Genomic DNA, 14,185 nt, shown 5'->3' on the forward strand with positions numbered 1-14,185 from the left:
CCAGCTGTGCTGCTGGGCCACCGTACACTAAATATCTTTGAGTTGTGGACAAAACAAGACATTTGTGGACGTCATCTTGGACTTTGGGAAACACTGATCAACATTTTTCACCATTTTCTGACATTTTATGGACCAAATAACTAACTGATTAATGGAGAAAATGGTCAATTGATTAATCAATGATGAAAATAATTGGAAAGGATAAATTTTTCAGGTGATTAATCATTCTGAGTCATGTTTTTCTGGTTTCTTTACTCCTCTTTGACAGTAAACTGAATTGACTGCAGCCCTAGAAACACTATATTAAGCTAAACAATTTGAGCACAGGAAAGTAATCGAGTTTCATTACTTTATTCATGAAAACAAAAAAGAAACTATTGAGCCATGTTATCTATTTATCCTTGGTAGAAGCTCAAAAAGCTGGGAAAAAGCAAATCAACAAATTCTGAGCCAGTCAACATAATCAGGTGGGCAAAACACTCCTGCTGAAATGTTTCTGAAACACTGCTGGTGGGAGCATGAGCATGTGCAGGACAGATCAAAACCACAGCGCAGACAAGCCGCGCTCAGTGGAATCAACCGGCTGTTTCAAATCCGCCAAAAGAATCCTAAACACAGAAATCCTGAACAACAGTTTACTGGTCAAATTCAGTACAACGTAGTTCTCAGTCTTTTCAGGTTCAGGTACTATTTTCTAACATGTAGAATGTGTTTAAAAGAAAATCTCTGAATTTCCTTTCCAGAGATTTAAATGAACATCAAGACTTCCTGTGTATTTGAAAAAAAGAAAAAAAAAGAAAAGGCCATATGAGCTGATGAAAGGCCGCTTAAAAAATGTATCATTGAAGCATTGAAAGAAAAAATAGTGAATGAAAACAGTATTTCTGTATGAGAGGAGCAGCAGAGAATTGAGTATAACATGAACGGCATTGAAATTAAAACAGGAATAGATCTGAAAACAGGGAAGCTTCTGGATAAAATCTGATTAAAATATCTCTATAAAATTAGAAAGGACGGCCTGTTAAATAGATAGATAGACAACAGACTTTTTTGCAGTTAGTATGTAGATGTTGAAACATACATATTTATGCCTGTATATGTTTATAATGATGTCTTTTTCCTCGGGTGGAGGTGGGGGTTTGGAGGATGGGTTGAGATGAGAAAGAAGAGAATTAGAGCAGCAGACGACATGATCTAGTGAGAATGTGGTGATAAAACAAATCCATAGAGATCAATCAGTCCAGCACCCCGGCTGCTCTCCCATTCACCTCCATCCAGCTGTCCTCAGTACCATCTTTCCCATCATCCTCCGTGAAGCTGACATCACTTCTCTCCCGTGGTAACCAGCGCTCACACATATGACAGCCAACAACCATGTAGCCTGTGTGTTGAGGGAGCGAATCGGATGATTGATCGCACAATTTTTGTTTGCTGTTTTGATTTTGTTTTGATTGTGTTGGTGAGCAGCGCCTGCAGGCACAGTGATAACTAAAGAAAAAAACTCAACTAGAGCTCAAGCTCACAGAGAGACTCCTCACCACATGACGCCAACTAACACTACAGGCCTACATTTTATTTTGTATATTAGACACAAAAGGTTGGATCTGTGGAGGTCAAATCAAAAATGTTAATCTGTTAATTTCTCTCCTGTGCTCATCTTTAGGCATAGGGAGTAATGGATTACATGTAATGAAATTACATAATCAGGATACATAAAAATATAACTGTATTCCATTACGGTTACAGAGGAAAATACATAAATACATATGTTCAAAAATAAAGAACAATATACTAAAACAAGAGGGTTGGGAAAAGAGGAGACACCTTGCCGGTGGACCTAAGCCTGGGAGACACACATCAGGCAGGGAGTCCTGAGGTCCTCTGCCAGATTTTGGGTCAAAAACTTTATTTCCTGCATTCTGGTGAAATTTCATGCACCAACTTGTACTTTTATGAATGAAGTTCAACGTCCTCTGATACTCTCAACATGAATATGAGGAAATGAAAAGTCGATAATAGCAGGTGGGGTAACCTACAAATTACACTGAGTGACAGACTGCTTGGCTATCATTGTAGGTGTCATTTTCTTCCTGCAAATACTAATTTAATACGTCTTTGTTATGTCTTGTGAAACTCTTTTGCTTTTATTATTTTTCATCATTCCAAGCATGTGAAAACATAAAACATAGTTAGAGTAGTTAGAGTAGGGTGTGCAAAGAAAAATATGGGACAAATCGTGTCCTGTATCGATTCAGTAAGGGACAGTGCATTTTATTTTTCATCACAGGACAGTCCAGTATTATACAGGGCGGGTGGCAGCTTAATACACAAGTCTCCTGTGAAACCAGCTAATCTTACAGTTATGGCCTATAGTAAAAAAAAAAAAAATAGTTTTCACTAGGTGGAATTTATTTTGCCGTTAAATCAGAAAAGAGGAACAACCTCACAGTACAAATTCTGCCTTCCAGCTGTGAAAATACTGTCATCATCCGAGGACTTGACGTCTAATTTAAAGAAACATTTACAGGAAAGAAAAACTGCTAACGTTAGCTACACAAAAGTCCAGCTAACCTGTCAATACTTCTACTACTAATGGCAAATTAGTTGAAGTTTAAGTATGAATATCATACTTAACAAAGTACTTTTACATATGCATAATTATCTAAATGTGCGTTTGCTCTTAACTGTGGAAGAAATAGCTGGATGAACGATTATTAAACATATAACAAACGTAAAATACTATATTAGGCTAAACAATTTCAACATTTGGTATAATCCAAAAGTAATGGAAAGTAATCAAGTTACATTACTCTGACATTGTGTTATTTGGACTACATTTTTAGATAATCAGTAAGTAAAGTTTCCCTCCCAGCCCTGCTCATCCTGTATGACTTGTACCTTTTTTTTTTTTAAGCGCTACTTCTTACTGTAACTAGCATGTTGGACGCTACTGCAAGTTAACAGTGCTGCCAAATTGGTAGAATATTTAGGAATTTAGTAAAAGCCCAAATATAAATGAAAAGGTTGTGCACTTATAGTGAAGAGTACTGTCTATCAGTGGATCTCTTTGGATTCTGCACAATGTTGTGATTTTGTTCAGTCGCTGCAACTTTTCCGCATCTTTGACCTAACATTCCTTTACGCAAACATGCAGGTCTCAGTGTTTTAAAAACTATTTTTTGCACTTTTATTTCTTTATTATGTCATAGGTACTGAAAAGAACACAAGGTTTGTCATTGTTATTGACATTATAAATGCTCTATGAACTTTTATACTTTATAATTTGTGCTTGATGCTTTATTTCTTTGTGAATCACCCCCCAGGTGCATTTCTTCATTACAAATAAAGCAGGTTTTATCAGAAGTTTTGTAATCCTGAGCCGTTTTGGTAAGATGCTCAAAACAGAGTGCAGTTTTATTCTCAAGTATCTCAAAAACGATTACAACTTTTCTTTGCAATTTTCACTGGCTCCCACAATTTCATTGCAAAAAACACCTAAAAACTTTTGCCTTATTTTTTTTTTTTTTTTTTTTTTAGAACAGCTGCCATGAAATCATACATGTTCAGGCCACAACAATCTCCAAAAACAGTCTGCAAAATCCTGGAGGGACTGATATATATGCTGTTTTTTAAATCACTCCAATCATCCCTCACCAGCCACCATTAACTTTATGTCCAACAGCAGTTTTATCATCATGGTACTCCAGAGGGCCACCAAACCTGGCAACACCACAATGAGTCAGAGTAGTTTTTCTTGTTTATAGCTTATATTGTCATCTTTTTCATAATGACTTTATACTGTACACGTGTATCTGGCCTGTGAGTCATTGTCATCCACATCAGAAGAGTTGGTGTGCACCAGTTGGCAGCCGGCTCGCTCCAGGCTTATCCTCCCACAGCCAAACTGTCTCTGCTCCTTCCTCTGATATCACTGCACCATCTCCTACAACCACTTTGACAACCACATGGCAACCAAATGTCTTATTTCCCTGGTGTCTGTAGTTTGATTGTATTGTCTGTTGTGGTAGATCTGCTCTGTCCTGCTCCATTGCCAAATAACTACAGCACTGTGGAGCAGAGCTATACAACACACTGCTTTTAAAGTGTGGGAACTGAGAGGCAGGAGATTCTGGTGATTTGACTGGTTACTGATGATTCTGGTCCCAATTTACCTCTTATTATTTTCTAATCCCCATCTCAATTAATCTTCATCTTTATCCTTTTTTTTCCTGGAACTGAGAGTACACTGCAGCGAATAAAGCACTGAGAAACTGCCGTGGCAACAAGGAAACCATCTCACACCACAGGCACGAATAAGTCCTAAATGAACTGTTGATGTTTATGTTGTGCATGAGCAGATGTGCATTCTTACTGTATGATTAAAAAAGCTCAGGAAAGCTTCTCTTTTCTGCTTGCTACCTGGATAACTTTGCTTCATTTTTTTTTCTTCTTGTCTTGCGGCCACTGGTGCAGTGGTGAGAAAAATTAAAGTTGAAGTCGAGTAGAATAATGTGATAAGTTGATTAAGTAGTGGAGATGGCTTGATGGAATGATTTTTCATCATTAAGAGGAGGGTGTTTGAGAAAAAAAATATTTTAGGGTTGTTTTTTTAGTCTCAAGTGGTGCTCTGGAGTGATATTTTGTTGACTGGGCTCCTGTTGTGTTTGTAGCCTGTGCTTCACCACCTATGAGGACATATATGTAAGGTAGGAGAAGCCCCTCCTGCTGCTGGTTTCACCATTTTCCACCGACTGACAGATGATGTTGTTAACATGACATCAAAGAGAAACTGATAAAAGGTTCCTTTTGTTCTGCATTTCCATTACAATTTGTAGCACGACAAGCTGTTCCATGGGGCATCTCTGGAGCAGGGCCAAAGTGCATGCGACCCACTTCCAAGTGGGTTGCAGTGACATCACGCCCGCTATGGCCAATCCAGTCTCTCAGTGCTTTTGTAACTTCTAACTGAATCTCTGTGGTTTGAACTTTAGTTTCTCTGCTGTTTGCACTTTCAGGTTTCTGCTTTATTTTACTGTTTCATGTTTGCTTTTATGTGGATAGGCGTTGTGTTAAGTTACTGCAGGTGAAAACCCAACATTTCCTGAATTTGCTGCTTCATAACAAAAGATTTTAAGTAAAGGTGGGGGGGGCTTTTATTTTGAAGAATGTACAGGAAATTATTATATTTTATAGCCACTTGTCTCAAGACAAGCCTGTCATCAGTTGTAATGGGGATCCCTGATCCACTGATCAGGCCCCTGTTTCCCAGAAGTTGTATCTGAACTCTGGAAAACAGCCCGGGAGACCATAAAATACAACTTATGATGCAGGTAGCGCTACGAAGGCTCTGGGAAACGGGGCCAAGATCAGTGAACCACATGACATAGTAGGAGAGTTACGAGACAGCTGGATTCGTATAACAAACCATTTGGCGTGTCAGGTTACTACTAATGGAGTCAGTTGGTAAATCAAACTCTTGCTGAAGCCAGTCGAGAGAAGAGTGAAAACATTTTTTCCAAGCCTCTTTGCTCTTCTTTCACTGAAGAAATACTCCCCAGTTCTGATAGAACTGATGCTATCACAGTATCTATGCTAACCTCTTCATGAGCCGCCATTGTTTGTTTGAGATGAGTCGCTTCCATGGACACTTCTCACTGTCGTCACACCTGCAGCCACACCCATAGCTGCCAGAAAACCCTTGTAGGATGCTCACTGGCTGCACCAATTTTTGGTGCGGACACAAACGGATAACTTGAAGCCTGGCAAGATGGGTTCTCGCATGCTCTTGTGAATCCAGCTGCCTCTTAAGGTAACTTATTTGGAGTTATGTTAAGGCAGGAGAAACTAAGGAGAAAGTAGGCAAGTCTACACAGGCTGAAGTGAACTTAATCCAAAAGACACACAAGGATCGGCTCAAAACGAGCATAATCAATTCAATTTGTTCCTTTCATTAAGGTGAGTCTAACACACACATACACAGCCATGCAGCCTGCAAAGTTCTAACAAACCGCAACATTTCTTTAAGAAGTGCAGCCAACTTGTCCAACTCTGTTACACACAGTGTGCAGAAGAAACCTTGGAACCTTAACAGCTAAAAAGGTGTGGAGCTCGATAACATGTTCAGCTCATCTGTCTCCTCAGCTCTTTCAGCCCTCTCTTCTTTTCTCTGTACTACTTTTTGGCACTTTTAGCAAAGTGCTGCCTACAACTCAGAAAACTTTTTCTTTTTTGAAAAATGACAGTTTTCACAGCTTTGAGGCGGCACAGAAGCATATTCTAAAGGACATTTAGATAATCTCGGGGGGGGGGGAGTTCGTGAGTGATCAATCTCAGTGGCGTACCCAATAGATAGCAATCCTTCAGGGGTGAAAAATGTACCGCTGCTACATCTGCAAGCTGGAGAGAGGGGGCGGGTTGTGCAAAGAAGAAAAACTTGCTTTAATAGCAGTGGGAGGATGAACATTTTGCTATTGTTTCCATTGTCCATAATCTCCCCCAGAAAAGAGCAAGCGGCTGACACAATAAGCAGAAACAATGCGTGATTCTAATGTATTTTGACAGCTCTGTTATTTCCCACAACTCCAAAGATTTCCACCTCAGCTGGAGCCGTCTGCTCGCAGCTCATCTATCCGCGACAAACTGGATGCTCTCCAGTCGGCTCAGAGCGTTTCCCCACAATCCCCAGTCCTCTCCGCGCCGCCATCCTTCTCTCTTCCTCACTGTCTTTTCTCCTCAAAGTTCAGCCTCCCTCTCCCTCCTACATCGCAAGCTCATTCCAGCATCCGAGTCGTTTTCTCTCTCTCTCCGATGATTGCAGCATTTCTTGTCTTCTCAAATACGTCCGTGTAACCCCCCCCAATCTTATCCCCCCATTAAGCTCCCTCTTTTCTCTCTCCACCTCTCACTCTTCTCCTCACCTCTCTGTCACTCCCACAGGGCTCTGCTGCTCTCCCCCCTCCCTCCTCTGCTGTAAGTGATCACACTGTTTATATGGCCTTTTTCTTTTATCCAATTTCACACGTCCCAGCTTGTTTACCAGCAGTGGGGGCCACGGAAAGCCGCAGTGCCCTTTTGCTTCAGTCTCCAGCCCCCCCCTCCTTCTCCTCTTGCCTCCACCCTGCCAGCAGCTTTGCAGTAGCAATAAAAGCTAAGCTTACTTCCCTGTTTTCAATGAATGTGATTAGGTTTCTATTTTTGTCCGGGCTTGAATCACGTTCTGCTCAGTGTCGTTGACTGAATCTGGGCTCTGAATCTGGGCTCTGCTTCACACAATAAAACAAGAGTTGTCCTCCGTGGCTACACACTCTTGACAAAAGTTGCATGCATTTGAATGACCCTTGAATGTTAGTTTTATTGCATTAATTTAAACTGATCCATACTAACCTGACTGGACATGAATTCGGATTCAATCTGTAATCCTTATGTACATAAGACCCTAAATTACAAAGGTATGGAAGGAGATATTCAAAGCCCACCTGATAAACCACCGACCCTCATTGACGAAGCTCCTGGAACCAAGAAGCCAAAGGAACTGAAGTCAGTTAAACTGGGAACCGCAAGTCTGTTTTGCATATTTCTCTTTGCGTTTGCAGGAACAGACGAGACTTTGGTGTTGAGAAGCCGCAGCGATTTTTAACTTACTGACACTGATGCTGTAACCTGAACTGTACATTTACTGCCAGATTGACAGCTTAGTGTTAAGTTTAAGTTTCTGCTCTGCTATGAGCAGCGTCCTCACTCGCCTGCTGCTCGCTCTCCCTCACTTGCACACCATGCACACTTACATACTGCCCTGTTCCTTAAAGGGGCTGCCCTACTCTGATGACAGTATGCTTCAATAAAATGAATTATTAAGGCAGTCACAGTAAACTACCATCCCGTGGTAATGTAAAATCCACATTGTCACAGCCCTCGTTGCATTGGTAGCTGCTGGAATTCTGTAAACGCTATGACTTCACTTAACACTACTAAAGGTACAAGCCATACATCATGTCTGCTATTCTGCACCAAAACCCCTCCCTCAGATCCACGATGATGTCACAAGGGCAAAAGACTGATCTGAGCCACAGAAGCACTTGAAATAAGAGAGGGAGTCTGAAGATGCTGCGCTCTGGAAGCAAAATGCCTGTGAGTGACAGCAGGGATCACGGCTTCACCGCCTCAGAGATATACCTGCAGATGCACGCGTGACTCAAGGACGTGATTCGCATCAGTGCCAGCACCAGTGCCTGGAGTGTGTGCACCACTGCCTGCCTGAGGGGCTGCTCTTTTGTTCCAGAGAGAGAAAACATTGGAGAGGCGGAAAAAAAAAAATGCCATTCATGAAAAACTCTGCTGTTTATTCTGCAATGCAAAGCCTGTGGAAAATGTATGGGACACACACTGCAGCTGTAAGTACTGGAATGTGACCCACAGGGCAGAGAAGAAGTTTTTACATAGTTTTATGAAAACTATTCATCTATTTTAAAAGGCCACAAAGGCGGACAAAACAGCAATAGACGGGCATATTAAAAACCTCTCCACGTTGCCTCAGCCTCATCCCTTTGTCCTCTGGTGTAGTTTTATGATTTATTAAAGGGCAAGAAGTGTCAAGCGCAGCCTTGGTCTTGGTGAACTTTTCCTGACACTGGACTGCAGCATACAAGGCAGATTGTAACTTAGCTTAATCCAGTCTAATACTCAACCCTGCCACTCTCACACGTGGAAACACCCTGCGTATCTTACTGCTATATGAATGCAGAACAAGTACATGACATAAAACCATTGAGGCCATTGGTCAGGCCCCTTCTGGGAATCTATTCGTAATATTACCAGAGCACAGCCCAGCCCAGGTACCATTGATCAAGAGGGCCGAATCATTATAGCATGAAGAGAATAACAAAACCACCATCATACATAATGCAATACAGCATAATAACAACAATATAGACTGTGGCCTTACTGCAAAACACTCTGGCACACAACTGCAAGGTTCACAAACATTAAGTACAAGTTTCATAAATGTTGTCTTAACTGCAAGGCTATAAAGAGTACATTAACTGTTCTAATCCCTATATTTTTATAGATTACATGTGAATAAACAGGTTGTTGTTAAAATGGATGGATGCAATGAATTAAGCAAGGTTATAGAGGGATAGTTCAGATTATTTGAAGTGGATGTGTTTGAGGTGCCGTAGTCAGTGTGTTACCTACAGTAGATTGTAGTTGATGAGCCCCCTTTGGAGAAGCAGCAGGAAGCTAAGCAATGTCCTGCTGTGGACAGGGTTAGCAGCAAAATGCGCTTTAAACACCCAATAAAATCAGTATCCGTTTATGTGAACACTATATTTAGAATACTTTCATCACTTTACCTTGCTGTCAGACCAAAGCAACCAAAACAGCAGTTTTACCTTGCAGGACGTGGGAGCTGCTGGTCTACCACTTCCTCGAAGTGAGAAGAACACAAGAAAACTAACAGATGGAGGCAGTGGTAGACCAGCAAGGCCTGTGTCCTGTGGGGAAAAATGACTGATTTTGCCAATGGAGTCTGGTTGAGCGATAAGGAGTGATATTTGACTTATATAACGGTGGTTTGCTGTCAGAAAATGCTGTTTGATATTATGACTAATTTAAACTGATATATGTTTTTCTCAGCTTTGCTAGATGTACGATAATTATTATATTTGTACCATAATTTTACCAACTGTACAATATACAATCAAAAATTTCAAAAAAGCACTGATGAATGATAAACCTGCGACAAAAGCGCCTGATAGAGGAGTCACACAGTCTGGGACTTTTATTTTGACAGGTAAGAACAGAAGGAGTGATTGTAGCACTAGCTGTCTTGCTCAGAAGACAGAGCCTCTGTGTAATATAGCGCACGTGGTATTTGGTGTAGTATCCTGACCCCCTTCCTATGTTTTCTTGCATCTTCTTGCACTGGTTTAGCAGCTGTCTCTGTCCACAGCAGCACATTGTTTAGCTTCGTACACCGGCACTCCTGCTGCTTCTCCAAACTGCTGATGCGTCGACTGCCATCTACGGTAGCTAACACACTGACTATGGATAAGTTCTGTCCCTTTAACCCTGAACTGGTCGTCCCTGCCTAACTTTCGAATCAGAACTATGCTGTTGTTTGACGTTCAGTTTGAGGACACAGCCACAGCGCCTGATTAATTCCCAGAGCGATCGACGATGTGGCAGGTGGATGATCAGGTGGAGTTCAGGCAGGTCAGGAGTTATGATCAGCTGTCTGCCCTTTGAGCTGTTCTGATTTCCCACGTGGCTGCTGTCAGAGATCTGTTATGAACTACAGTGGGACGAGTTTAATATTACTGCAGCCGTATTTTACATGTTGTGGGCGACTGTGAAATAAAACTTCACCTCATGGCGGGACAGACGGAGCAGACTGTCCACATCTCTCCCAGACATCTGCACTTTCGTATTAATCTTTCTCCCTCCTGCTTTTCCATTTAAAGCAGAATCTCACAAAGTAATGTTGCCTTTTTTTGAGGACGGTGTGATGTTCGAAAAAAAACTTTGCCAGAGTTTTTTCAACGGAACAAACTGATTGGGGTTTCCGTGTTTACATTCAGCGTGAGCACCACATTGTAACCGGTCGATTGAGCAGCAGAGTGTGAGCAGTGAATTGTAATATGTGTTGGATCGTTTGAACATGTATCAGTAGTCAGGTAACACATTCTGGGGTACACTGTAGGACAGGATACACGGACTCACATGATAAAGGGGAAAGGGCACGTTTAAGGGTTTTTTTTTAACTACGAGCATTTTTGACTCTCCAAAATCAGTAAAAATCAACTACTGTGAATTTTAATCTGAGCATCAGGGTTTGTAATAAATACAAAAAGGTACTCAAACTTGCATGCAGACATTAAGATTTAATCTGGAATATGTTTGATTTTTCATGTTTTTCACCATTTGTTCATATACATTTGCAAATTAATTTTCTATAAAAGTTTAAATGTATTTTCATCGAGCTTTGTGCATCATTATAAATACTGAAATAATTTAAAATGTATATTTTACTTCATTTAGACAGAACCTATTGTATTCTTTCACACAAAAGAAAATATGTTGCTTTTTATGACAGATATTATAATTCTTATATATAAATCATTTCTACTTAAGTGTTAGAATTATGTTTGCAAATAAAATTCATATTAATAACTAAAATGAAGCAGGAATGACAACATATCTGAATGTTAAGTGGTAAAAATGTAACCTACTGTTTACATTAGCTGGACTACACTGAGGTCTTGCTCAGTACTGGACCAGTGTCCAAAATTGTTGTTCCCATTAGTCACTTAGACACAAAAGTATGTCAATTAGTCTCGAGGTTAAATAATACTGAAATGATCATTTGTTTGCCTTGAAATTATCTCCACAACAACACAAGATCTTTACTGCAACACCCATAACTATTTTGGAAATGACAATTTTGCAGATAAATAGCAAGAAAGCTCTGCTATGTTAGATTTGGCTCCTAGCATTTAATATCCATGAATTCAAAGGTAATGTTAAGTTATTTTTACAAAGTATTTTTTCTTGGTCTTAAGGGTCACCTGGTGTGGAGCAGCATGTCAGCCATGTCATCACCTGCTGACCTATGTTTCCACAGGAAGTAGAATTCTTTGGAAGTTTAACTCTATGTGGAATAATACCCCATTTGTGTTGTTTTGTATGAATATAGTAGTCATTTTTGTGTCATCTGGTTGCTCAGGAATCAATAATGACATTCTCACTTTAAGCTGTGAAGAAGGCACACTGTAGCTGACATTTCAGTGGATGCTTTTCATTCTAAAGGGCCTTTATCAACATAATTTACCAGAACTGGCTTAAATATTCTGAATTGACAAATTGAATGAATTATATTTGGAGTTTATTACCAACCTCTTGTTGTTTCTGATATATCCACCACCTCTGATGACTGCCTTGTGGTTGCACCGCATCTGACCAACGAGACTTGTGACCAAAAGTGCACCATCCTCTGAAGTCCATACCAGACGTGGCAAAAGTACATAAATTCTTTACTCAAGTAGAAGTATGGGTACTTGTGTAAAAAAAGACTTAAAGTAGAAGTACTGATTCAACTTCTTAACTGCAGTAAAAGTGAAAAAGTACAGGCTCTGAAATGTACTCAAAGTATAAAAGTAAACAGTCGTCCTCTGAAGGACATTTTTACTGAGTGTTTCTGTGTAAAGCTGATTGAGCCTCACCTTTTCTCCAACTCTCTCTCTCTGTCTGTTTTGTCTCGGTCATTATCTTGTTACTTCCTTGATGTTTTCACCCTGTTACGTCTTTTACATCATTGTACGTGTTTTAGGTCATTTCATCTTGTTACAGCTTTTAGATGTTTGATTCTTGATATATCATTTTTACTGTACGTTGTTTTCATCTAATTATGTCTTCATTGTTTTCACCTTGGAACATCATTTTATGTGTTTCAGGTCATTGTGTCTCATTACATCTTTTACGTAGTTTGACTCATGTCTTTTCACATCAAATTAGTCTTGTCATGTCCTCTCAAATCATTTTCATCGTATGTCTTTTATCATCATTTTTGTTTTGTTACGTTTTCTGTCACTTTGTCCTGTTACATCTTTTACGTTGTTTTCACCTTGTTACGTCTTCATTGTTTTCATCGTGTTTCACGCCAGTTTTGTCTTATGTGTTTTAGATTGATTTTTAATCTTGTTTCATTGTTTTACATCTTGCTACATGTGTTGTGTGTGACACACAAACAGGATGGATACACAAAGTAATCATCTTTTCCATGTGTTACTGTCCCGCCCATTTAAGATGAAATCAGTCGGAGTGGTGATAAAGGTCGTATTCAATGATGTAAAATAGAAATAATCAAAAATTCCCCTCAAATGCATTAAAACTAAAATAACAAGTCTGTTTTGAAAATGTGAGGAGTGGAAAGTAAAGATATTTGTGTTCAAATGTAGGAAGTACAAGTAACAAATTGTCAGAGAAGTAAATACTCATTTAAACTACAGATACCTGAAAAATTTACTGAAGTACAGTATTAGTATATATATGAGTTTGTATTTAAGTATGTCCTACATCTGGTCCATACATATGTATTTAAAGTGGTGTAAATGCTCATAATAAGCTTATAAATACATAGAGGTGACTCACAGTCTCCTGGTCCATCAGGTCAGCCAGAACAAAGCAGCGGTACTGCTGCTGACCAGGCAGTGGTTTGTTGTAGTAGTTGTTGTATCTCTTCTCATCACCCAGAGTGAAGGTCTCAGGCAGAGTGTCCAGCTTGGCAGCGATGTAGGGCTGCAGGAAGTCCTGGCTCTGTCTCCTCTTCCTCTGCAGACTGCTGTCAGCGCCGGCCTCCAGGAGCTGCCGCAGGGACCACACAGCAGGAGACAACAGGAACAGGCATGTCAGGAGGTGGCATGACAGTGCAACATAACACAATCTGACACCACAAAATTGATCTCTGTAGGAGGTTTTTTTTTTTCTATTTTGCTTCATTTATTTCTCCTCCCAAGTGGCTTTTGTTGTTGCCAATCTCATCCAACTTCAGTGGCTTTTAATTCTGATCCACTTTCAATATTCATTCATTCACATGTTGGGTGTTACATTTCCTCAACAAACACGTCCTCAGCTGATGTGAGACTCCAGACAATATGACAAACTTTCTCACATGTTTTGGCAACAAACACTTACATGTGTGAGCATTACTAAAAACGTATTCCCATACAGTTACTAAATACCTGTTCAAAAATTTAGTCAGGAACGTAATACAAGTATCAAAACAGCACAGTAATGTAACTTCATTACTTTATGTTACTTTGGGATTACCTCAATATGAAATATGGTGAAATTATTTAGTCTAATATAGTGTTGTAGGGCTGCAACTAATGATTATATTCATCATCAATTAATTGATTGATTTTTCACCAAAATGGTGAAAAATGTTGATCGAGGTCCAAGATGACGTCCTCAGATGTCTTGTTAACTCAAAGATATTCAGTTTACTGTCAGAGAGGAGTAAAGAAACCAGAAAATATTCACATTTAAGATGTTGAAATCAGAGACTTTGGACTTTTTTCCCCACAAAAAATCCCTCTAAGTGGTTAATTCATTATCAGAGTAGATGGAGATTAATTTAATTTTTGATTAAAAATTGATTAATGGTTGCCACTCTAAGTGTTTTATGTTT

The 14,185-nt window shown here is 39.8% G+C and overlaps 1 protein-coding gene across 7 annotated transcripts in view; it reads right to left on the bottom strand.

Annotated features, from left to right (window-relative positions):
* ptprfa (protein tyrosine phosphatase receptor type Fa) overlaps positions 1–14,185 on the bottom strand; it is a 467,935-nt gene that overhangs the window by 75,522 nt on the left and 378,228 nt on the right. For all 7 annotated transcript variants that reach the window (XM_084722446.1, XM_084722451.1, XM_084722450.1 and 4 more), the window contains one exon: positions 13,147–13,359. In XM_084722446.1, the coding sequence (XP_084578572.1) occupies positions 13,147–13,359 (213 nt within the window). The remainder of the gene's footprint in view (positions 1–13,146; positions 13,360–14,185) is intronic.

Source organism: Lutjanus erythropterus, chromosome 7 (genome assembly GCF_056507025.1).
Source record: "Lutjanus erythropterus isolate fLutEry1 chromosome 7, fLutEry1.hap2, whole genome shotgun sequence".
NCBI lineage: Eukaryota > Metazoa > Chordata > Actinopteri > Lutjaniformes > Lutjanidae > Lutjanus > Lutjanus erythropterus.